General features: G+C 38.2%; 1 protein-coding gene across 2 annotated transcripts in view; it reads right to left on the bottom strand.

The window, feature by feature from the left end:
- LOC135473430 (centrosomal protein of 85 kDa-like) overlaps positions 1-25722 on the bottom strand; it is a 29862-nt gene extending 4140 nt beyond the window's left edge. Inside the window, exons 1-12 of one of the 2 annotated variants that reach the window (XM_064753283.1) lie at positions 25656-25722; positions 19891-20035; positions 18739-18786; positions 17893-18021; positions 17079-17448; positions 15989-16235; positions 14034-14185; positions 5452-5554; positions 3293-3387; positions 2104-2194; positions 1393-1545; positions 365-647 (exon numbers count right to left, since the gene is read on the bottom strand). In XM_064753283.1, the coding sequence (XP_064609353.1) occupies positions 365-647; positions 1393-1545; positions 2104-2194; positions 3293-3387; positions 5452-5554; positions 14034-14185; positions 15989-16235; positions 17079-17448; positions 17893-18021; positions 18739-18786; positions 19891-19963 (1744 nt within the window). In that variant the 5' untranslated portion in view covers positions 19964-20035; positions 25656-25722. Of the gene's footprint in view, positions 1-364; positions 648-1392; positions 1546-2103; positions 2195-3292; positions 3388-5451; positions 5555-14033; positions 14186-15988; positions 16236-17078; positions 17449-17892; positions 18022-18738; positions 18787-19890; positions 20036-24464; positions 24623-25655 lie in introns of those variants that run through there. The other variant, XM_064753290.1, reaches the window with a different exon arrangement.
- Between the last annotated feature and the right edge of the window lie 2137 nt (positions 25723-27859).

Raw genomic sequence — 27859 nt, 5'->3', positions numbered from 1 at the left:
CAAATTTTGTACCGAATCCTTGAACTACACGTTGGTCAACCTTGTCTAGTGTTGGCAGTGATGTAAAGTGAGCACAGAGAGCAGCACATACGCTGAAAGGAGCATGGGTAAGCATTCAGAATCTAGCTTCTTCATGGAATGAAGCGAGTGGCGTCAAATATCATGTACCGTAATTTACTGAGCCATATTAACTCTTCAAAGCCCTGAACTTTCCTTCATAAACATGCATGATTCACAGCCCTTAGTTACTGACACTGACAGGAGTTGAAAACATGGCATTGGAATGTGGTTGTTGTGAAAACTATGCGGTGTATATGGAATAAATTTGGGAATTCAGCAAAAGTTTATACAACACATTTTTACCTTTTCGCTTTCTCCAGGTCAATCCTCAGGCGTTCTTTCTCCTGTTTTGATTTCTCCACATTAGCCTGAGCCTTGGCTAGCTCCTCCCCTAGTCCCTTTGTTTTGATCTCTTCTAACTCTGTCTCTGCCATGCTCAGACGGGACTCCAGCTGAGAATTCTGCTCTTTCAATTGATCTAGATCCCTATCCTTGACCGTAATGATTTTTTTGGCCATCGTCATTCTCCTTTCTAGGTTACTGATGGTGGTTTTCTGAACGCTAACTTCTTCTTGCAGTGTATTTAAGTAGCATTGTCAAGGAATTCAGTCCACAAGTTATATGTCAACAGTAGTACCACAAAGTCATTTCTAACTTTGTGATACAGTATCAAAATCTAAGCCATGTGATTAGATTTTAATTTTAATGGCTTTGTGGAATGGGTCCCTGGTCTAAATTTTGTCTTTCCAGTATAACCTACATCCTCAACAATTTTGTCTTTCTAGTATAACCTACATCCTCCACAATTTTGTCTTTCTAGTATAACCTACATCCTCCACAATTTTGTCTCTCTAGTATAACCTACATCCTCCGCAATTTTGTCTTTCTAGTATAACCTACATCCTCCGCAATTTTGTCTTTCTAGTATAACCTACATCCTCCGCAATTTTGTCTTTCTAGTATAACCTACATCCTCCACTATTCTGACCACAGACATGGTGAATGTTTTTGCAATCATGCATAAGAGGAATGTTATCTGGTTATTTGATCATTTGGTTGAGTTTGTACAGGTATGTGCCCCTACTTGAATAACAGAATAAAAATCTTCAAAAGTTTTCATTTCCAGCTGCATTGAAATTCATACTTTATTGGTTGAATTTGTTGGGGATTTAGGGTAATTATACATTTTACCTTTACTTTCATCCATTACTAACATCAAACTATTTCATATAACCACTGAAAAGCTTCATTTAGTTTCTTAAATAAAACCTCTATCTTCCACAGTAAGCACTCTGGCTACCCAATGCTAAAGCTTAGCACATCTAAGGATATTTGCTGAGCGGTATGCTGGGAGTCCTCAGCTGTGGGGAGGTCAGACAAGTATCTCTCTAGACTGTCCAGCTTCTGCCTCACCTCCAGATGGCTGTCCCTCATCTCCATGAACCGCCTCTGCCACTCAGCCACCTGCCTCTCCTTCTCCATGATCTGCACACACAAACAGCCACACATTATTACACACTGCCAGCCACACGCGCAAGTATTTACTCAAGAGTTTCATTTAAATAAGATGTACTGGAGATTTTTGGCAACACATCAATATTTGTTAATTAACTCAAATTATATCCATGTACCAAAAATAGCTCTAATATCAGACAAATACCTGTAATATTTACAGTTTTAAGATGATACTATTATTTGAAAAAAGTTATAATGCAATGCGCTTTAAAACTTGTGGAACCTTTATCACCAATTTTGAATGGTAACACATGCGCAGATGAGGTGGATATTTTGTGAAAGGTAATTATTTGGGTTATTTTAAAATAACTGGAAAAATTCCATCTGATTTGTGCTGATCAATTTTTAGACAAAAATTAATGAAACAGGTACAGCCTCATTCAACAATGAATGAAAAGAAAACAGTACATGTTCTAATTCTGGATTATGTTCTAAAACACAACACCAAAGAACAAGACACCACCACTGCCCTCCCCAGCCAACATGCTGTACCTTCATGAAATTCTCGAACAGCCCAAGTACATATACCTTAGTTTCAATTTCTGCTGACTCCATACGTGAACGCTTCTGCTTGTCAGTCAGGTCAGACTTGACCGATACCAACTCATGTTCCGTGGCCCTGGATTAACAAGAGTGACAACGATGGAGTATTTATTTATTTATTTGATTGGTGTTTTACGCGTTGCTCAAGAATATTTCACTTATACTATGACATCCAGTATTATGGTGGGAGGAAACTGGTCAGAGCCCAGGGGAAACTCACAATGACGAGTATCTTTTACTCATGAATAAATGGTCACTACATTATAGAACATAACAAAATTAGCGTGTTATGTAAAATTACTTGCTTTATTGGTCATGTGCTATTATACATATACTGAGCTGTATTTTATTTACAGGACAGAGAGGAGAAAACCAGGCAGAGGGAACGATCCACCTAGTCACTTCCATGAAACGCTGTTTGTATTGTAAGTATTTTTCCCCACAAATATATGCGGCCTGTGGTATAATTCCATTCAGAGATTCCATTTTCCAGCTGTATGAAATTTTGTGAAATCACTGCCAGACACAGCATACACGACAAACTTCCCAATGTAATGTTGCTACTGCCAGCCGGATTCTGACTGTACTGGCCAAGGGCTATTGATATGAACTGTGGTAAGGCTAGAGGACTTTATCTTGGTTAAAGGCAAAGGACACACTGAAATGAAGTATGTATAAGATGAAAGACCATTAAAAACTGACCAGGAAAAAAGCTGCATTTATTTTTTTTTTTTACAATTTTTTAACCTAGTAAAATGTATTGGGATATTTAATTCTATGGTGGCCTTTTCTGACCACAATGGGACCACTGACGTCACATAAGGTTTTTGCTTCTTAACACACATTAGACTGCTGCATATACAGTTCATTTCATTCAAAATGCATATACATATAGATCTATAGATGCATTCACTGATTTGACCTTGAACTGAATTACATATTTTGAGGCAAAAAGTGTAGTTCTGATGTAATTGATACCTTCTGGGTCACAACAGACGACCGTAGAGTCTGATCTCTTAACACAATTTTACTCAGAAAAGTTCTATAAAAGAAATAAATCAATCTATTTTCCTGGACAGTTTTAATTGCCTTTCATCTCATACATATTTCATTTTAGAGATGTCTTTGCCCTTAAAGAGGGTTCAAATTATATGTAGGTTGTATTTGTACTGACCCTAGCTGTAATTCCAGGTTCTCTATTTTAGACTGCTGACTGCTAGCTGCCTCGGCCAGTCTTGTCTTCAGTAGAGTGTTCTGATACTCTAGATCCTGAAACAAAACAACAACAACAACACATTCACATTACTAGATTTGTCTATAATGTATGAAGAAAAATTTAAGAATTTTTCCATAGGTGTGGCGGAAACTGGAGTGCGAGAGTATTTCACTGCCTTTTGGCAGATCATACCAATACTTGACAAAGCTCGCAGGCAACCAAGCGAGAGCTGGACTTGAGTACACCACCTCATGTGTATCACTAGCTACCTGCCTGTCTAATACGGGCAGGCTAAACGCTCTAAGTAAATCCATCTGCAAGGGCTCTACAACAGATGTAAGCATGATTTTAATAGCATACAGAACAATACTAACCCCTTAACACAAAGCAGTAAAACATGTCAACTAACATTCAGCAGTCTACATAGGGTCTGCAAGTCTGGTAAAAGTACTATTCCCCCCCAAAAATCAGAAGGAATACCATGAGATTTTACCTAACACAATCATGATCAAGTTCACTGATGTGCGTCTTGAAACTACTTTCTTTATAAGAACCCACTTTTATATAAATTGTACACTTTTTCCCATTAAAATCAATGCAATGTAGTCAGTGGAGCATGTTTTAAGTATTGTCTATTATTTTTTCCAAAAAATCAAATAAGAACCAAAAAATTCTGGATATAATCCTGATTGTACAAATTTGCAATAATTGCTATACATGTATTTATATTCAGTTAGAAAATACTAAACTATTCTACAAGATAACACTCTCAACTGGATCACTGATTTCTTGACATCTGATAAACGCTCGTCCAAGCATTAACTTTTATAACTGCTACAGGTGAGTTACAACACGTTGTGCTACTTTTAATGCACACATATTAAGCACCTCTAATTAACCAAGACAAATCCCTTGTTTTCGTTTTATTTTACGACATATTCATACTATCAACACCTACCAACAGCATGTTGAATTTCTTCCATTCTGCCAAAGATTCTACCCTACTCCAAGACTTTTTTTCCATTGTGAATCTTCACAGAAAACTAGGTTCAAAAACAGTCTGTTATTCTCCTTACAAAATCCTTACAAGTTCGTAACACTTCTCAATCACAACACTACTGTCTTCGTCTTCGGTTTTGTATCTTCTTGTTCAATTCAAAACTTTTTCAGTCCAGAAGTCATTTGATGGGTTTGAATCTTTCTGATCTGATACAAGTACAAATCAGACTATTCATCTACATCCAGCAATACAGTGCATTGGTAAAATCCAAGAAATTTCACATTAACAGTTTCACACTGAACAGTTGCTTCACAGGTACATCTAAACTGTGGATTGTACTTCGTCAGTCTATGTCACACAAGACTGTAAAACTAATGGTATAAAGCTGTGGTTATCCTGCTCTAAAGTATTTTACAACTGCTGCAAACAACCCAGACAGCTTTCCCAGGTAGAGCTGAAGCCTGACCTCCCAGTACACTTGTTGATCACACTTCCTGCAGTGTCATATCTTCACAAACACAGCTTTACATGATCATACTGCTGTCAAGCCCAAATGCATAGAGCCTGGCAGACTTACACATATATACTACATGTGCACATCCTGGCTGAAACATGACTGATTAAGGTTTGTATTAGCATACCATATGACTGCTGTTTTGCACATTCTCTTGTTTTATCGGGATAGGTCACTTTATTTCAAGTTGCCCAGATCACAATGGTGGAAGGGTGGGGGAATGAGGTGGCACCTTGGCATACTTAATTGACCATTCCTAGCTGGTACATGTGCATATATTAATATTAATGGTCAGATAAACTCATAAAAATTCAGTTACTATGTAAATCTTCTGGACAACAAGTTCATGAATTCATTCACGAAAGTACAAAGGACCATGCTCAATAGGATAAAATAATTAGTCAAACAAGTAATATTTACCCTGTTTATGCATCTTTTTGTATCCTAATTATGTGTATCAACAATACACAAATTTTGGGAAAATTTGTAAATAAACCTTTAGGAAGGTTGACAAGCTGTCATGAGCTGTTGTCGGCTTGCATAAAATAAAAACAAAAACATATATACTTCACACATATGACGATAAACCAAGAAAGACGTTACCTGGGCGTGTTGTTTAAGCCTTGCCACCTCACTGTCTGTGAGGCACCTGGAGGTATAGCTAGACTGATATGGACTCTCAAGCTGCAGCAGTTTTAACCGTAAACTATAGGGGAGGAAAAAAATACAGAAATGAATATCTTCAATGTTATAGCTAAGACTGGAATAAAGTGGTAAATTTAAGAAAATTAGTTTCAAATTCAGTCAGATCTTGATACTTGACTTTAACTGAAAAAAAAACCCCAAAAAGCCCCCTACCCCCCAACAACAAAACAGTGTAAATTCATGCTAATTTGAACTTCTGTAATTTAAATGCTGACTTTAGCTAAAATTTTTATGGAATCAGCACACGTTTAAAAAATTATCACAAAAATGCATAAATGCTTCAAATATTTATTCAATGTATCTGAAAGGAGCCTCATTATGATTTATGCTAGAACAAAAGAACAGAAAGTGTAGACTACATGTAGTAAATACAAAACGCCATACAATCTCGGGAGAAAATGGGCATGCTTCCAATGTCTTAATGATTGAGAATACCTGCCTTATATTCATGATTCTTGCACGGATAGACTGCATGCTTTCTAATAATGTATTTACTACTACAGCTTGATACATGAGCATTTTAGGTGTTACAAAGCGTCTCTCCTCATGATGGCTAAATAAACTGCTGGAATATTGAGTCACAATGAAGTCTTCTTTCGGAGTTACACTACTTGTGTACAAAGTGATATTTTATTGACATGGCTTACTATTCAGGGTAATTATGCAACTGGTTTAAAAGGCAAATTGTTATCTGACAGCGCAATATAATGAGCTAATTAAAATAAACTTTGCATGTACAGTAGACGAATACAGGAAATTTAGGACTATTTTCCATTTGATCTGATAACAGCATGATACACATCTGAGAGTTGCAATGTTAACATCATGATGAAAGCGATGAGTAAGAATAATACAGATTACAGTAGTGGAGCTCTACACAAAGTTAACATGCGGCACAAACTTTTCACCTTGTAACTGTATATGTACACATATCTTTATACAGGTTAATATGCTAGATACATGTCTAATCACTGACCAGCGATTACTGCATATACAATGTTCATGTAAAGGTATTCCTGTTATCAGATAGACCCATGCATGCACAATCAACAAGAACATCTGCATAATCCACATGTACAGAAAATCCTCCATCTGTTTTTATGCCTCCATTACCTGTTTATGTATTTTTATGGTTGTCATTCACAATACATTTAGACTTTTTATTGAATAGCTTTAGCGCTGTAACTTCCATTTCTAAACTTTTCAAGGTGTGAAAATATCAGTTATCATTTACAGGCGAAATGGTCTTTACACGATATGAAAACAATAGTATCAATTATACCTAAATAAAAATAATTTGTGCATACAGTAAGAACAATTTTGTTTTATCACAAGGAAGACTAATGCTATCACATGCTCTGTCTTAATGAAAAGTCATGGGAGTAGCCATTGTATCAGTGGGGTACTGCCAATGGACCTGAGCACCCCTGGAAGTCAATAAAAGGGTTAATCCCAAAATGGTCAAAACAAGAAGCAAAATGATCGTTGGAATACTGAAAATTGAGGCAATATCAATGAATGACCAAAAAAAAAGACATCAAATGAGACATGTCTCATTACATATGGCTCTCTTGTGGGCACAGACATTATTTTAAAAACTGATTTTAACTTTAATACTGGTCACATGAAACAAAGAGCTAACAGCACGCTCTTGTTCAAAAATACATACCCTATTTCCCCAACCTTTTCGCATATGAAACGGTATGGAGACGAAAATACATTGGCTGGATTGGCCAATTTCAGGGCTTCACAAAAAGTATAATTTTATCTGTCTACACAGAATAATGCCTTCAGAATAGGTCTGAATAAACACCTTGCAAATATGCAAAAAGGTTGAAAAACACATGTAGACAAAATCATTGAGTTGTCTCTTCCTTCAAATAATTGTACCATGAAAATACTAAACTTCAATGCAATGTGCTACATCTTTTTTTATGAACGATTATGTGTATGTTGATGTGAAATGACTTAGTCATGAATTAATCACAGACATTACAAGAGACAGACATAGATATGCTTATCTTATTTAATAAAATGAGGAATATTATTATTTCTAAGACATGAAAACTGTGAAACTCCAAGTGTGTTCTATCGAGTATATAATGGGTGGCCTGTACCCTCATTTTCTGCATTAATCGCCATTGAGCTATAAAATGAAGTTGGAAAGAGAGCACATGAAAACTAACTCACCTAAATATGATTCAATCGTCCTCATAGCAACAGGTTAACACCAGCAAAGGTGCATGTGTGAAAACATTCATCTGATCTCTCACTACTCTCCATGTTGTATATCAAAGTGGTATAAATATGTGCAAAAGTGACTGGGCAAACTCACAGCTCAATGCAAGTGTAGTACAGGTATAAAGGTGCTGGTGAAAAGTAAATCTTCTAAAAAAAAACCCATCAACAGTGGAATCAGAGCAGAGGTATACATAAAACCTCAGCACATTCCAGCACGGCATTCACAGAAACTATGTTAAGTCGTTTTGACTCCTCAAGGTTTCTATTGAACCAGAACATAATAGCTTATCTGGGCCAGGTAAACAAACAAATTGGCATAATTACGGCGTTTACAGCGAGAAGTCTGGCTAACTGGGGTACTCGCTGGATTAACACGGCACCGCCCCAATGGTCACACACACACAGCATGGGGACTAAATGGAGGGTAAGCCAGCGGTGAAGTTAGCCAAACAACAATACATGCATAAGACTATGGAAGCACAGGTGAACCATTGTTCCCAAAACCTGTCAATGGTGGGTGAAAAACCTGAGCCACAAACCCTACAAATTGTCGTCAAAGACTAAACTCCCCGGGTAATTGGTCTTCAAAAACCTGACCTGGCAATTTGACAATTCCTCTCTAAGTGTCTCTAAGCCCATTAAATATACTTCAAAGGTTACAGGTTGAACTGATCTGGGGAGACATGTAAGAGTTGTCTCACTGTGGCGAGTACATAGTCAGAATTCCACAGGCGTTGGCCAAGGTTTTACAACTTGACCATGAACATTAAGCATGCCAGTACCTGTATAACTACATATGTACCATTTAAAGTAAAACTAGGTGGGAGAACAACAGTGTTCTCTTTACTCAATAACAAGGATGTATGCTGATTTTGATATGGATAATAATGTGCTCCTCAGATTAATGCCATGCTACCCATAAATATACCTGCAGCTAGCTTTATATACACATTAAGCCTACCAAAGTGTGATAGAAGCCATAAATCAAACTTCTGACAGTGCCAACTCAGAGCAAAGCTCACCTCACTGAACTGGTGCACATAACCAATAAATGGGTTGACAAACGGCTGGCATGTCACCAGAGATAAGGCAAGTCTTCTCGGGCCCAAAATAGCCTAATCAGAGCAATGTCAACAGAAATGGTCTTGAGAGAGGAACTGACAAGCCTAGGTATCTACACAATCAGAGGCAAAATAATCAAAGATGGAAAATAAAGGCTAGGCAAGACAGTGATCTAATGCTAGTATAGGAACAGTTCAGTTTCTTTTACAGGTATTGTGAAATATTCAATGGAACCAATATCCGAATATCTACCATATCATAAAAGTTCTATTTCAGTCATAAGGAGAAACCAGACAGAAATAGTAAAATGATATGAAGGATATTTATTTATTTATTTGATTGGTGTTTTACGCCGTACTCAAGAATATTTCACTTATACGACGGCGGCCAGCATTATGGTGGGTGGAAACCGAGCTGAGCGCCGGGGAAACCCACAACCATCCGCAGGTTGCTGTCAGACCTTCCCATATACGGTCGGAGAGGAAGCCAGCATGAGCTGGACTTGAACTCACAGCGACCGCATTGGTGAGAGGCTCCTGGGTCATTACTCTGCACTAGCGCGCTAACCGACTGAGCCACGGAGGCCCCTGATATGAAGGATACCATATGGAACAAAGCTAACACCACAGTTCACAAAAACTTGTGATGAATAACACTATTTAACCTCAATAAGTAAAGCGTCCTCAAAAACGAAATCTTCAACAGTTTCAGTAAAATTTTTCTGATGTGACGTGATAATATTCCTTTTGCAACGATGAATCAGGTAGAGGAGACGTCGAGTCAGGATGGGATGTAGAATTAGCTGGGATGACATTGTGCGTGTTTGAAAGTACGACATCATTTGCTGCTACATGTATACGTCAGCAATAGGTGGCACCAAGTATTCTTGTTTCCGTATTATCCTCCGAAACTAACAACAGCGGTTTTAATACAATGCAATTTTTTAAAATGATTTATGAAAGTAATTCAAATTATCTAAACCCTTATTACTTTACCCTGCTTTTAAGACATACAGGTGGTCTTGACACTGAAGTAGCTCTTTAAAGTCGTATCGACAACCTCAAGTCAACCAGTTCATGCAATCTTGCACAATTTGGCAGTATTATATGTGAGTCAGTCAGTGCTTGGGGTTTAACGTCGTACTTAACAATTTTTCAGTCATATGACGACGAAGGAATCCTTAGAGCGCATGTAATGTGCCTCCTTGTTGCAGGAAGGATTTCCACCTCTCTTTTACCTAGTGCTGCTTCAATGAGACGCCTTACCTAAGACAAGTAAGCCGCCCTACCCAAGCCTTTGTATTGATATGGGTCAACCAGTCGTTGCAATTTCCTCTTTTAGGGTCTAAGGCAGTATTATATGTGACTAATGCCAATATATGATATCATTAGCTTTTCTACCTGTTTATTTTTCTGACTGACCAACATTTTTCTTTTACCAACAAACCCATATTTTGGAATCTGAAGTAAATATGCTCACAAATGAAAAGAAAAATCACCTCTTACCACTGAAGAGAGTGTAAATCTACATACAGACAGAATTCAGCTAAATATCTGGTATTCCCTACAAAGCATACTTTGGCAGTACCTCCACCTCAAGCTGGGTCAGCCTAACCAGCAGAGAGTTGACCCTTGCCAGGTAAATACCATAATATATATATATATATATATATATACACAGCTTTGACAGCTGCCAATCATGTCTGATCAGGGTACAGTAAGAAAGGCAAAGTGTGTAATTAGTCAGCTCTTTAAAAATGCAAGTTAGTTACAATGAAGACAGGACTATTTGAGATTTACTTCATTATTGCTGAAGCTTGTCAGCAATAAACCTGTCACCAGAATATGAAACAAGCTGAAGCTTAATGTACTTGTACATGTACTGAGCCAGTACTGTAATGCAATGTTTGATGTTTATTTCATTGCAGTCTACATGGTTCCCAAAAATTTGTAACTTAGACAAACAGTGGTCAGTTTCATGATGTGTGAAAGAAACATAAATGCCTGTAAAACCACCAGCTTTTGACAAGTAACTAACAAACTTCTACACAGGTAACACGCTGAAAGCTTGTGCTACACCTGTACATGTATACTGGTGCCAGTTTACAAGAGTCATGTGAAACAACACAAACCACCTTCTGAGAGCTTTTCAACACTTATTTACACCAATGCCCCAAGGAAAGTTCTAGCAACTGAGGGGGGATTTTGAGGATCCCTGCCGGAGGCTGGGATTAAACCAAAACTCATGTAAACTTTGACATACATATACTACCTCCACAGTAATGTGCGATAGCAATACCCTTGCAGCAAAAACATGAGACAATGATAGTGAATTTGTGAAGAGTTGTTTTGTGTCAGCTTCATGTACACTACAGTGATTCACATACAGGTGTATGTACAAAGGGAAATGGATGTTTGAGTATATCTCTCCAGTAACCCAACACCTTTCTGTTGTTCAAGCAAGACATCGTAGAGTGTTGAATCACTTACCTAGCTTCACAAATGTAACCTAAAATTATTCAAAACAAGTCCATCACATATGATACACTGTAAATGAATTTATTTATTTATTTTATTTGATTGTTGCTTTATGCCATCCTCCAAAATATTTCACTTATGCGAAGGCTGACCTTCCCAAGTATGGCCAGAGAGGAAGCCAGCATAAGCTTGATTTGAACTCTCTGCATTGGTCAGAGGCTTCTGGGTCATTGCACCATGCTGGCGTGCTAACCTCCTGGGCCACTGACACAGTTACATGTATGTTAGCTATTCCTCCTAAAGATAAATATAAAATATATCAAATTAATAGCACAATTACATGTACAGGCCAAGTATTTTTAGGCAAGCAGATAAATGGTTTTATCAAACAAGTATCTAACTGCCTGAATACCCATAGCGTTGTCTAATAATATCCCAAAGCCATGGTGGTATGATGTGGAATGGATGGTTGTGAGTGGTGGATTGACATACCAAGAAGAGGAGATCAGCAGATGGTTAGACAACATTACTTAGTATTAAATGGGGATCCAGCGACACCCAACCATTTTATTCACATCAAATGCTCCCTTCCCAGCTCATCGCAATGTCACACTGAAGACAGAATGACAGTACTGTAGAAACTGAGAAACTGTAACATTGTTGATTTATTTAACATTTGATTGGTGATATATCTGTCGTACTCAAGAATACTTCTTTATACACGCTGGCAGCCGGCATTTGTAGTTGGGCGAAACCCATAACCTGAACTCGCTTTGATGTAGTGGTACATGTAATTGGTTTGGTGATGAGAAAATTTTACTCTGTGAAGGAACATCTTTCCTTTACTAGTGCTACTGGTTACAGGTACTGCATATATTGATATTATGTCTGCCTTGGACCTGTCTTGTTGGAATAATTCACAATAAGCAGCTACTTTTATGTATTAACCAGGTCACCATTCCTATTTACACCTTGGATTCTTCAAATAGTCTAAAAGTCACAAGCTTGTAACTGAGCAATTACAGGTAATTCACATTTCTTTATTTTTTAAGGCCATATACTTGAGCCAAAACTGTGGAGGTCAGCAACTGGATGTACTGAAAGATTATGAAACAGGTGCTCTAACAACTAGAACAGTTTATCTTATACATGGATGTATGTACCATCAAAGACTGATTGGTTGGTTGGCTGATTTATTGTTATAGTTTTATTGTCATGCTATAGAATTGTAATTCAATGCCCAGTACTATACATGGAGGAAACCAGAATGAAATGAGATGAAGTGGTCTTCAACAAACTATCCAAACACTACGCAAACTGCAATACCAGGGCGGCCAATACCCTTATCGTGACCAATGCCCCTATAATCAGTGGAAGCCTAGGACCTAGCACCTCGTTTGCAAAGGGCATCTTAGTAAATGAGCTACATCTACACCTGGTTACCATACCATCAATGAAACCCAGTACATGTTGTGCCATATTGTGCAGCAGATTGAAAACATTCAACAAAGGTTCAGCAGTAGGCATATTCACTAGAAGGAGATTCAAAGCTCTGTACTTGCCACATATATATATTATCTATTTTAGCCTGAAATAGTTTTTATACCTTACATAGGCATGCAAGAAAAGGGGGAGTGGGCAGATGCAATGGTAACAGCAGAAGACAGACATGTACATCTAAGAGACATTACTTCTTGTGAGAGGATGTATACATGACTTCTGCACAGTCAGCTGAAATTTAACCAAGGTGCCATATCCAGCTCTATGTGTGTGCCATGCATGTCAGAGTAGTCTCCCTTAATAGTTAAACCAAACATTTAATCAAATCTTCTCCCACCAGGACCTGTCATGACTTTAAGAGCCTTTACTGTACTAAAAGGCCATTTTGATAATCTCACACATGCAGGTTTTACAACGGCAACAGGACACATCAACTGAACATCGTTTGTGAAAGTCCCAGACATTTTATCATAACTGGTTTAAGAAGCTGATTTGTATCACAGATGCTCGTATTCTTCCGTGTTAATGTTGTACCTAACAATTTTTCAGTCATATGATGACAACGAGTCATTAGGTGTGCGTATATATCCTGTATATTCTTATGGCCAGTCGATTCCATGCTGCTAAAGTGCTGCTACCACTGAAGTACCATGATGAAGACACCGGACATGACACCCACCCAGCCCTGCTCCTTGCTCTAACCTCTCAATGTTAAGTGCCAAGTGTGACAGTACCAATTTTTAAGTCTTTAGCATGACCAGATCTGGGTTTGTTCCCACGTCTGCAGACTTCCACGTGGATGCTCTAACCATTAAGCCTCCGAAGCGATCTTTATTTACAAGCAGATCAACTTCTAGTCAAATAGTCAAAAATTACCTTGACACAGTTTACCGTGTAACTGCCACTGATCTTCACGTGAATTTCTCAGACTTAAATTCTACTTTTGTGGCTGATTTTGAAACTTGGAGAAGTGACTATACAATCCAATGGTGTTTGCAATATGCTTGAAAAAAAATTTTCTACTCATCAACCATTACATCTATCACAAGTTGCCAGAAAACAAGAATAGCAATACCATATAGCAAGTCCAATTCACAAATCCCTAGCACATATTTTGTGTTGTTTATGATATACATACATCTATAAAGCCCTGCAAGTTTGAAAACTGTACTGTTAAGAAAAAGGCTCATGAGGACTTACTTCTCAATGACTGTATCCTTCTCCTGGATGATCTCATCAGCAGCATTCCTGAATGCCCCCACAGTATCGCAGTTCTTCTCCAGGCCAGACACAAAGTCATAACTTTGCAAACTGCTCAGGGAACTCGACTTTGTACTGAGGCTGGTTAATACCTGCAACAAAATAAGGAACAAGGTATTAAGAGAACACCAGTAGCCACACCTGAATGTAGAACTTTGAGATAATCAAGATAACATATGTTTTCAGCTGGCCCATTAAGCTGTATGCATGAAAAGCATTATTACGCTATGTAAATAGCGCAATAATGCACATGAGTGGGGTTAACTATGAAAATAAAACAATAATCAGAATGTCACTATTATTAAGTATGTAGATATTTAGATGATATAAAAAGATATGCACAAAGTTTCAGGGAAATTCATGTACCCTTCAATCCATGCACGGGAACCAAATATATAGGAGCCATCAAAAAGGCTTAAGTATGTACATTTACTCACCTTACCTTAGACTAGGGAGCTACAAAATAATGCTTAACCGTCAATCCATGTATGAAAGCCCATTACGAACGCGCTAAAAAAAAAAATGTTTAACCGGACCTCTTCCCCTCTTCTCACAATAACCTGCCTTACTTCGTACAGAAAACTAATTATGCACATTATCATGCAACGCAACTGATTGATTTAACCATTTGGGCCCTTTCTGACCCAGTATATCATCAATTTTTGTCAAAAGTACACTAGCCTTGGCAACCCTGGACTTTGCAGTCAAAATATGGAGGTTTCCCTTGGGTTTCTCTGCTCAAAAACATGGCCATCATCATAGAATTAAAATATTCTACACTGAGATAAAACATTATCAAACAATTAGCAGTACATCAAATCATTGGTAAAATAGCAGCTTCAGTGCAAGTTAAGACTTGAGTAAGGTGACATCAATATTATTTTGTGTTATACAAGTGAGCGGACACTAAAAAGTCCAAAACCAGAATAAAAATAAACTGATGTTTCTATGATTTCCTTTTTTCTAAAAAGCCTTTTGATCATGTAAATATGTCTTTACTATGACAGACCACATTTTACAACAAATCACATAATTTTTATGTTTTTTTTTTATTTTCATACACTCTTCCTCTACACTGAAAAGAAATATTCTGCCTGTAAAAACAACCATTTAAACTGGTGTGGCCTAAATTGAAATTTCAGACTTTTGACAAACTCACATTACATCCAAGAAGTATCATAATCTGAGACAGAACGGGATTACACCCATACAAACTCACAAACTGACAGACGAAATTTTCCTGTTCCCTGATGTTTTGTATTTGTTTGTACATGCTTTTTCACATCGCTGATATCACCATGTGCGACTGAGAAATGAGAGTTACATAGTGTACAAAATGAGTGGCTGACCGACTTCGTTGAGCGCCCAATAACAGGATGCTCCCGGTGGTATTCCTCCTTGTACTTTTGATCAACAGTTTTTGTATTTCCACTGTATTTATGTCGCATTTTCAGCACACCATCAAATTCCACCAGGTTTTTATGTAGACGATAATACCAAGAATGTCTGAAGCAATCCCACTGGTCGGTTTACATTTATTGGCCAATCGCAGACGAAGTTCCTGAACACACATGGAAATCCTGTTGTCCCTGACAATCTATCTAATCCAACGCATGTGCTGGCAAGAATGACAACTCGGGAAGAGATTGCTGCAAGTGTAAGAGCTGACAACACTGGATATAGACTGTTTCCACTGAGTGACGGAAATGTTGAAATTTGCTAGAAATCGTAATAATTTATGACTTGGGCGTAATAGCATAATCAACACAGTAAGATCGTAATCATTTCACCCAAATCGTAATGATCGGCATGTCTGTTTAATGAGAGCAACTTTGATAACTCTACAAATGCATACAGAATCACAAAGACGACAATGTTGATGTGGGTGTATTTACCTTGGAGTCCGCCTGCTGCAGGGCCAGCTGTTGCTTGTGTAGCTGCTGCCACTTGGAGAGATCTCCTGGCAGATTGGTGGAGGCACGGGCAGGCATAACATCAATGACTGAGGGGGTACGGTTAGATGTGCGCCTCAGCTGATCTCCACTGGTCTGGAGAGACCCTGATCGGTGGTGCCACTGTCTGCTGTCTGTCAGCTCCTGGTGGGAGCGGCGCAGAAGGCTATTGGTGGGCGTGTGCGCGTATCTGGAGTGTTAAAAATTTCACATGACTTTATTTGTTTATTTGTTTGGAGTTTTTCGCAGTACTCAAGAATATTTCACTTACACAACAGCTGCCAGCAATATGGTGGGACAAAAGCAGACAGAGCACAGCGGGGTCTATATCACAGACACAAAGATTGTAGAATTATGTCGTATACATCAAAATGAAATTCGGATCTGACATCAGGTCTAACGGCAGACTACAACTATGTGGGATGACGACAATCACAAAGTGATACCTGTATTTTTTTATTAATTTTGATTAGTGTTTTACACCATACTCAAGAATATTTCACTTATAAAGCAGTGAGAAGGATTATGATGGGAGAAAACCGGGATAAACCCGAGGGGAAACCCACGATTTTTAGATTACATAAACTGCCCTTAGCGCTATAGATCCAGAACCCACATAGAGAAGAGTGGGATATTAAATCTGACTGAGGGGCCTCCGTGTCTCAGTCAGTTAGCGCGCTAGCGCAGCATAATGACCCAGGAGCCTCTCACCAATGCGGTCGCTGTGAGTTCAAGTCCAGCTCATGCTGGCTTCCTCTCCGGCCGTAAGTGGGAAGGTCTGACAGCAACCTGCGGATGATTGTGGGTTTTCCCCGGGCTCTGCCCGGTTTCCACCCACCATAATGCTGGCTGCCGTTGTATAAGTGAAATATTCTTGAGTACGGCGTAAAACACCAATCAAATAAATAAATACATAAATAAATTTGACTGCATTATTGCCTTTGAATAAATTTCAGATCAAGTTTGATGGATTAGGGCAAACCAAATAAATTAATGTGATACAAGCTTTATTGTGTGTAGCCTTGACCCTGACCTTGGCAGACTTTCTAGGGAGGAGGAGTGGGCGTTAGCTCTGGGGGCCTTGGACAGGCTGGACTGGCTGGTGCTGGAGTAGGGTATGGCTGGCCCGGTGTACAGCATCCCTGGGTTCTCATCTGGCTGCAGAGCCTGGAACACGGACTCCTCATCTGCCTCAGGTAACAGCGTGTTCCTCCGTTCCTCCAGCGGGCTACGGTAGCGACTCATGTCATACAGCTGGTCCGAGGATAAGTTGTTCTGACGGAAATCCCTGTGTTTAGTTCTGGGTGTGGACTGGCGACGATTAAAGCTGGATGACTGGAGATTTGAGGTGGGACTGGTGTGGGCATCTCCCTGAGTGGGAATGTTGTACCCCAAATCTCTACCTGAAGACAAGCAAGGCTACATGTATCAAGGGACATAACTCCTGATACTGCCTTTTCAAGCCGAAGCACACCACAAACCATCTATCATACTGGATACATTAAGTTTTCTGTAAGTTCCATATATATATATATATATATGTAACAGACATGAAAGTACATATACATACCATATATGTACTAGACAACAAAATAGAAGTATTACTCATTTGATTAGGGCTAATTAATTTACCATATATACAATTACATGTATATTCTAAGGCTAATTTAGGGACTTTCAGTGTAAACATGTCACTGGCATGGATTCATACACATGTACATGTAGATTCAAACAGAATTAACAAAAAATAATTCACAGTCAGATATGCTTGATATCGCCCCCCCAACCCATCCCTCCCAACCTGCACTAATAAGACATTCACATGTGTGCGTGGACTGAGTGCTAACCTGGGGTAGTGCCTGTTCCCCCAGTAGTGTAAGAGTAGTGCTGGTCATTCCCCAGGCGGTGAGAGTTGGGCGGACCAGATGACATCTCGCAGGGCCTTAGTAAGTCATCATAAGGGCCCAGATTTCTCTCTGAAAACATAGCATGCTTACAAATTAATTTACTTCAAACTTTCTTTGTATCCAAGAATATCACATATGAATACAGTCAAACCTAATGTGGAATAACCAGTGGAAGATATGACTCCATCCCTGTCAAGTCACATGACCACCCGTCCTTACATAAAGTGAGCCTGTGTCAAAAACTGCCTCAATAACTCATTCCTACTCATACAATTCCAACATACTACATGTGGCATAAAAATTCATCCAACAAAGTACATTTTTAGAAGCCGTAAGAATCACTAAATATTGTTTTTGGTGCTGAAAATTACATTTTCCCCATAGGATACCTTCCAAACAAATCTCAATACATCTCTGTACATGGAACTCTCAGAATAAGACAAAATGAGTAACTTAGCCATGGACCACATTTTAGGCCAAAAAAAGTTTGGTTTCATATGTATAACATGTATAGCTACTAAATATAAAATTTTTCATTATTTAAATAAACATCTTAAAAGTTGTGTACTATGACTGATTCTAACAATTGTCTGATTCTTTGAAGGAGTATTGAGGTTTGTTTAGAATGTAGGATGATATCCTATTGGAATGTAAGTTTCAGCACCAAAAGTAATATTTCTCACATATTTTCCTCAAAAAATACATTTCTTGGCTGACATTTTAGGTTACATGTATTATTTCAATAACCTTATACAAGTCTACACTGTTACTGTTATAGAAACGCACCTGGTTGAAAGAATCTGTCATCAGGAGCACAATGTACTTTCTCATAATCTGAAGTCATAACGAAAAACATGCAAGTTCTTGAATTGTGTGAAAAAGTATCAACACTATATGTGCTGTAATTAGGAACAAGGCATTCAGAGAATAACTGTAGCTCGCCTGATTGAGCAGTTTGTAAAACTGCATAATGTTCAAGTTATGTGATATATTCAAATACTGACCTCTAAACCAAAAAAAAAAAAGTGAAACGACTGACACTGTCATACACAGATATACAAGTAATCCTCTAATTATATAGTGATCTTGTCATTAAATCAACATGAAGGACCAAAATTATTATATTGTCACAACTATGGCTGTTTATCGTATGTATAAGGATTGCAGAGCAGTGACTTCATATGTTATGGAGTTGTAAATCATTGTGGTGGTAAAAAGACACTGTGGAGGAGAACAATTTTACCACTGAGGTCCTTGACATGCAAATCGCAAACTGCATTTGGCAATCCATGTACTATGGGAGGCAACTGCAACCCTGTGAATAGCTGAGCAAAATGTTGAGCTGTGATGTAAAAGACTTCCTTGGTCTTTAATATGCAAATCGCTACCGATGATTGGCTATCTTTGTACAGTGTACTATGGGTGGCCACTTCAACCCTGTGATTGGCCAGGAGCTTTAACTGAACTGGACACCAACACCACCACCGATAGCATCTGATCTCCCTCTCAAAATACCTTTCCTTAGTATGTAAGGCAAGCTAACAACTAAATTCTTCCAACTCAATCTAGCAAAATAAACATTTTAATTTATATTTCTGTTTAGCTAAGCTGTCATGATGATTTGGTCACCTTATACTTGATACGACTGTTTATGGAGGATTCACTTGGAAATGAATTATACACTCGAATTCATATGATGTTGTAAATATACATGTACAGCATGTAATATATGAATCCTGAAAACTAAAAACTTTGCCCCCTATGTACATATACATGTTACATCATAGAATGCTGACCTGAACCCTACAACATGCTTCAGCCCCTACAAGATGTACAAAATGTATATTATCCCAGTTTAACTACCAAGTAAACTGGAATCCTTCTTACACCTGTAACCTTTTTACATGCAGAAAATTATGAGATCTAGATGAGCTTTACCTGTGAAATTTGTCTGTCGGCTAATTTCTGGTCCATAAGGGGAAGCGCTGACAGACCGACTAGCGTGGGGCATTATTCGAGTCTCCCTTGGGGCAAGATCTCTTTCCCTCTGTCCCTTATTTAGGGAGCCCAACCCATGGTCAGTCTGTGAAAGAAAATACATAACATTAGATCAAAGATTTGATAAAGTCAAACACTGAATATAAACTAGATTGCTTTTAAAATGAAATAACTCGTTCTGTCCCATAAGTTGAAATCCATTATATGATATGAAAACTTATAAACAGAAAACATTACCACATTCATAAGCACATGGTAAGTGAACATGATGGACGCAAGTACAATTGACATCTGGCGAAGGCCAATGTTCACCCCATATCAGCTCCTGTTAGTAAGCTAGTTATGGGGTATGCCTAACCCCCCACATGGATGCTTGTCCCAGTAGGGTGCCACAAGGACCATCACTGAGCACCTGGACTTTATTTACTGTAAATTATTTATTGGACAGACACTAAGCATGTAAGAAATTAAATGTGTCAGATAAAGTGGGATCCCTTTATATGATCATAAGAAAGGGTTGTGGGTATTGAGGTTGCCAGGCCATAGGTACACACTGGGCTGTACAGTGGTCAACAAGCACGATCTATCATCCGGCATTAAGGTGGGCATAGGTCAGACCGAGACCCATCACTCACCCACAGGCTAATGAGTAATGTGTATTGTTATCCACTCAAAGTGGCAGGTGCATTGACAGAGACTGATGCACATTAAACCCAACCTATATGTATTGAATATATTTATGTAATTACCCCTCTCTTTTACCCAAAATTTTTAGAAATGGCATCAATGGCGACCTTAGTGACCATCTCAGTGTCTTAAGCTTCCCCTACATTGTTTTTTTGACAGATATCACCATTGACGTCATGACATGCTTGACTGCAGGTTACTCAATTTCCCAACAGATTGCTGGAGACTTAAGAATATAGTTTGAAACCATTTGTCACAGATGCAAATGTCTGCCCATCAATGAGTGCTCTAGCTGATTCTATTTCGTCGACTTAGTGGACCAATGTCTACTCACACATACTAACCCTTGCTTAAAACTGGTCTGCCAAATTTACCATGGACCCATGCGCTTCTTGGATTTGTTGTTTAGGGCATCTTTTTTTTTTTGCACACACTGACGGTCTAACGTGTTTGTTGAGTGTTATTTTATGCCATTTTATGATGACTTACAACATGAATGAAGAAAGACATCAACAGATTGTGCAAAGGTAACTTTTGACTGACACCATGATCATTGGGCGCTCCTAAATGCGCACATACATTGTATGCAGATATCTGTGTACAATTACAATATGCACATAACACAGTGCAGTCATACGAAAACAAAGGCTACATCGGGTATACAGTAAATTATATCCCAGAATGCATGTACTATATAGCCCATAACTCAATTGCTTCAACCACCCTGAGAGCATACTACCATAAATAATGAAATGTACAGATTATGGCCTAACGCAGATATATCAAGCTCTACTCCAGTCAAGGTGAAAATGATAAATAACACAGGTCAAAGTGTCACCTTATAAACAACTTGGAGAATGAACTGGGAGTAAAGGTGAACAAGTTAAGGTAAGCAGATAGCTAATTTGAGAAATTCCACACCTTCTTATAGATTAGACCTATAAGCTATAATATTCACGTACCAGAAGGCCTTCTAAAAGTTTGAACAGATCCTTGAGAGTACTGAAACATTATTCACAAGTAGCTTTTAAAGTGTATGCCTAAATTTACATTTCTTTTCGCCTACATGGAGGAAAAGCTTATTTTCTTTTAATGAGACTATACTGGAGATATTTGGCAAAACAGTAATCCGTGCCAATCCAATCAAATTCCATGTTATCATTTTAGAATAGCCCAAATAATTACCTTTAACAAAACATTGAGTATTGTCACCATACAAAATCTGTAATTAACAAAGTTCGTAAAATTTATAATGCACGTCACTTTATAACTTTATTCAAATTTTATGATCATTTTAACACCATAAACGGTAAGCACTAATTTCTACATATCTAGTAAAGAGTAAAAGTGTCCACAAAATTAATATCCTGACATCTTTACTCTTCAAAAATTTGCTTAGATATTGATGCTTGTGTAATCTGATTGAGCAAATGTTCATCTTTTTTGGTTTTAATTTACCACATAACAATGTAGCAGCATAAAAATATTTTCATGCACAGCTCAGGCAACGAATTAAATAAATAAATTGAAATCCATAATAAAGTCTAAAAATAACTGTTGAGTAAACAATAGCAGTGCATTCTCATTTATCAAAAATTCAAAACTTACAGAATAAATTCTACGGTAACCAGAATGATTAATCCACTGAAATTTTTTCAACATCTTCTTGAGTTCAGAAAAATTCTCTGTCTACTGGTACATGTACTTCATGCTGAGATCTACTATGACTTGTATGTGCAACTCCAGGTGGACAAGTGTCATCATATATCTATTACCTGAGCTTTTCTACTTCAACAAAATCCCCACTACATTATGTTGATTGTCTGGTTCAGGTATACTCAACAATCCTTTATACCTGTGTACTGTAGCATGTCACTAACATGAATAACTATTAAATATCACCTGATCTACACGAAACTGATTCATGTGATTGTCCACGACTGCACTTAACTATGGTTAATTCCCAAGATCTGAAATGGTATATCATAATGTAGCAGATGTTCTAGCTTTGGTATCTGGTGCTGTGTGTAATGTGACAATATAAAGCCAAATCATTAATTATCATACACATGTATCATTGTATGTGTCTCAGCTGTAGTTTAACCTCCCAACATTACTGGTACTTGACTTTACCAGTCCCATAACAGTATCATAAGCAAAAATCTACTTATTTAGTTTAATAATAACTTAATAAAACTTAACATGCTTAAATAAAACAGATTTGGTACTGATCTTTATGACTAGTGTAACAGAATTTTTCAGCATATATCTACCAAATTTTTATGTTTTTTTAAAATGGACTATAACGACATACGCCCACCAGGTTAAATTCACCACAGGGAGGCCAATACAATGCCCCATCCTTTTAAGGGATATACCTATTTGTTTATATCCAAGATACAAAATCACCTTTATTTTGAAAACGAGCATATTTCTCACTTTTGTATGGATTGTTCATAGTATTCACCCGTTTTAAATTCCATCTTTCAAAAGCTGATTGTATACACCTGACTAATGCGCATGGCTGTGCTCACACCCTTCCTATGCTGGGCCATCACAGGACATCACAAGACCAGCATTACAGCACATTGGCAAACCAGGCCAATTTGGAGTAATACTACCACTGATATCATTCCCTGAGACATCCAACATTCCTTTGTATGATGCATTTTAAAACCCCATGCCACCTTTGATGCATTGGACATGGTTTCCTTGTAATCTCTAAACAAATATACAGCGCAGTGAATAACATTAGTTTTACACTAACAGAATGGCATCTGCACATGGTATATCTGATGTCTCTTTTAAAACCCCATGCCACCTGATCTGAAGTTGTGAGTTTGAATGACTTCAACCATACCTAGAGAGAAATCAAATCAGAAAAAAACCCAGAAAGAATGGAATTAAGTTTTGAATCCTGAAATTAACTCCCTCTTTAAAAACTCATTACTATAGAAATTTCTGAGTCATCCTTCTTTTCTAGATTCACAATATTGCAGGTACACAAAATTCTATATATAACCCTGGAAGTAATAAGTCAAACTTAAAAAGATCTGGCAATTTACATGTACACTGACACAAGTCATAATATCCTACCCTGCCACAGCAAGAGAACAATGAGCTGAGGCAGAGCGAGACACTATCAACATTGTCAATGCAACTTAAAACCATCCCGGAGTACTGTCTATGCACCTGACTAAAAGCTAAATATCTGAATGCAAACATGTTATGGCGAGATGTGAAGTAACTTTGATTTATTTATTTATTTGACTAGTATTTACACCGTAAGAATATTTCACTTATACGACGGCGGCCAACATTATGGTGGGAGGAAACCCATGACCATCCGCAGGTTGTTGCCACACCTTCCCATGTATGGCCGGAGAGGAAGCCAGCATGGGCTGGACTTGAACTCACAGTGACCACATTGGTGAGAGGCTCCTGGGTCATTGTGCCGCGCTGGCATGTTACCCACTTTGGCACGGAGTGAAGTAACTTTGAGTTTGGGTTCTTGTTTTAGTTGCATGGTAGAGGATATGACATCAAAAATGCGTTAAATACAGGGCACAACTTAATGGGTGATGGGTGTATAGATGAACTGTTTTCATGTGGTGCAGTGGAAGTGGGGTATAAAAATTTGACAGTTTCGAGAAGTAGTCAAAAAATGGCTGCACAGGGCAACGTCATGCCAAAGTTTTGATGTTTATCACTGGGTTTCTTTCTAACGAGGAAGATCAATCAATAGTTGTGCATTCCTAAGAATACATGAAACAATGTTCAGAGCATGGCTCTACTAAAGCACTGTAAGCCCTACAGAATGATCTTACCTTCTACCAGCCAGGTTAAAGCATGGCGAGTTTGCAGGGCTAGACTGTTAATTAAGGTGAGCCCTTAGATCTGAGATCTGTTTCATTCTTCCCAGCTTAGATTTCGGAAATACAGACGTGTACTCTTCCGTTTACTAACATGGAACTCAACCCTTTAGTGTGTGCTGTCCTCAACATGTCGAAGCTGTATGTTACAAAAAACAGGTTTCCTGTAATTCTTCAATAATTCTTACTCCATATAACTTAGTTATTCATGAATAATAAAGACCGTCACAATTATGACAAATGTATCTGTTACATCAGGAGCAAGCCAAGCTTTGCTAAACGCCATTTTTAATTTGAGTTGGCTGCACTAGGCATTGTCCAGAAGAAGATAAACTCATGGAATGATTTCACTGAAACCAATGAGATGTACACAAGTTAAAGGGCGACTGACAAATTCCTTGGGAGTCTTTACTTTAATCTGTGTGTTAACAATGTACACAAAGCAACTATACCCAACTATTGTTAAAAAGGAGATGATCTTAATTTTGGGAAAAGCAGCCACAGTAGCAATGGAGTCGCGTGAAAAAAAATTGGCAGTTGGTTCTGATGTTCTGATGCTGTCCAAGTGGGTGCGTCAGTTACCTTTGCGTTATTTGCGATATTATGGTCTTTATTATTCCTGCATAATGAGGTAATATGTATTCAGAACTACTTCTGAATTACACAAGACACCTTGTTTGTGAAATACTACGTTGGGACTTTGAGGATTGGGCAGGCGACAGGACCAAGTTCCAGGCTGGTGAATGTAACGATTCAGAGTGATTAATGTGGAAGCTAAGCCAGGAACATGGCCAACCAATCTCAGATCTAAGTAGCCCTATACTGTACTCTACAACAGTGGCAAATTGCGTGCGACATTGACAGGAAACTAGGAGCCTAGTGTGATTAAACCAGTTATGGGTCACAGTGAAATTCTGTACCCTTAAACAATCTATAAATCTATACATTACGGTATACATGACGACACAAATAATGGGCCATAGAGCGTTCATAATGATGTTGTTGTTGTTGTTTTCGCACCGTCATCTTCATACTTCACGCGAGTTTATGATGACCGTGACATAAAAAACACGACATTTGAAGCAAGCGATATAAACAGATAAACTGACGTGATAACGAAAAGAGGATGATCTTACACAGCCATACCTTTTCACGTTTGGTTAAAACGCGCTATTCTTCGCTAGGATGAAAATAAGCTTTGACTTGTTCATATCGCACAAATAAAGACGCCTGGTGGTGCAAAGGGAGGTAACTTCCAATGGTATTGCATGCACTTGGATTTGTAAAATAGGTGTAAAATAGGTGATAGTAAAATATAAATATATACTCATACCCTTGTATCTGTGCCATAGATCAATATGTATAGCACTGTTTCAAGATTGTTAGAATATTGTTTGTTTCTTGTTAGCAAATGATTATTAATGTAGGTGACGCTTGTATATCCAAAATAGTCGGTAAACCCTACAGATTAAGGACAGATCAGCAAATAAAGTGAAAGAGCTATGTTTCCATTCATCATGATTTTGTGTAGAAGTCAGAGTGACACACAATGCATTATACCATTTATCTTGTTGCAGAATTTCATATCAGTGATATGTTTGACCTCCGTAATGCCAATGTAAAGGATTTCATCTTCATCAATGACGCCCGATAGCCTAAATCTAGGCCCTAAATGTATCTGTTAAATGGGGGCCAGCATTGAGTTAGACCTGGACTCTTACATTTGTGCAAAAGCATGTATACTCATAATAACAGCCTGACAAAAAAAATTCCATCTATAGTTTAACAATCGCTTTTCTTCACGGATCGAGAAAAAGCTTGTAGGCTTATACGCACCATTAACACGTGCGTTATGTTCCAAAGAGTTCTGACATAAATCCGCCATTTTACACCTAATTTAAAAAAGCACCGTGCAGGCATGCATGAATATGACGGGAAGTTTCTGGTAAAGTGTCTCAATAGCATGCGAGAAAAGCTTGCGTTAGCATTTAGACTTTAATGGGCTTTTGCAAGGGTACACGTGCTTGAAAAACATGTCTATAGGCCTACGTATAAAACGTCGAGCGAGATTTTCAGACTTTATTTTTTCGTACGCACATGTATTTCACGCGTAAGCGTGCAAAACCTCGCGCGAACGATACATTTTCGCGAACAATTTTCTTGCGTGCACGCGAGATTTTCAGACTTCATTTTTGCGACATTTCGTGGCACGTTCATGTGTAAATTTACCACGGATCATGGATGGTTTTCGTCTGTGCATGATACGCGTGTAAAAGACTCGCGCGTACATGAAATCTTGCAAATGGACACTAAATATCCGCTTTTCATAGCTAATTAGTCTCAACGCAACAAAATGCACACGTAGATTAAGACTTCAACCTATAGCCTTCATTCGCGCTGAGATGCGAAAATGATGATACCCCAGTGGACCTAATCACAATGTCGCCGTGCAGCGATATAGCGTCTTATACGTTTTGTTTTAATAATATACTGGTATTTGACAAATATAAAGAACCGGTTTATGATCAGACTGGTACTGATCGAAGCACATGAAATGATAATGGGTATCTTTCACTGGGGCTTAAATAACGCGTAGGCCCTACGCCGTTTATGATCGTGTCAGGGTGCTTGGTAAACGTTAAGTTTTGATTCTCACAACTTGACTTGTACTGGTTTTGCGGGAGTACTAATGCCTGGAAATATTGTGATTGGGCCTACAGAATGTTTAGCACTATGTTTATTTTTTTATTATACATAACCCTATACACGTAGGTCTGTTCGATTCAGTTTTCGGATGTAAAGCCTGTGCACGAGTGCTTGTGTATATCGTAGTATTCATGATTTGTGTAGACGGTATGACCCATATTACGTACAATCCTCTGTATGAGATAAACTTGTACTGCACTGACCTTGGCCTAAAAGGAATAAGCTTTTTTGTTTGTGTCTACAATCAAATAACATGTCCGCTATAACATGGCCTATATGCGCACGACGATCTGTAACGTGCGATATTTTTTTTTATTTACTTATTCTCAAGTTATTATCTTTTTTTTGAAATTTTGTTGTCGTTTTGGATTTGTAGGGAAAAAAGTTGACCATTTTGCATAGAATAAGATATTGTTCATTTCGGTGTTGATGTCAGTAGGTGTATGTATGTGTTCTTGTAAGCAGAGACCTCGGGTAAGACTTGTGGGTGTGGCGTTTTATGCTGTTGGTACTCGTGCACTGGTTGCATGTCAATAGAAACAAGAACTGCAATTAGAACAAGAGGGCATTCAGCCAGGGAAACCGAAATAACTTAAGGCCCATGACAAAAGTTCTACAAACGCCACGACACACTAGGCAGTGTT

Source organism: Liolophura sinensis, chromosome 1 (genome assembly GCF_032854445.1).
Source record: "Liolophura sinensis isolate JHLJ2023 chromosome 1, CUHK_Ljap_v2, whole genome shotgun sequence".
NCBI classification, from domain to species: domain Eukaryota; kingdom Metazoa; phylum Mollusca; class Polyplacophora; order Chitonida; family Chitonidae; genus Liolophura; species Liolophura sinensis.
This window is presented reverse-complemented; position numbering and strand designations above follow the sequence as displayed.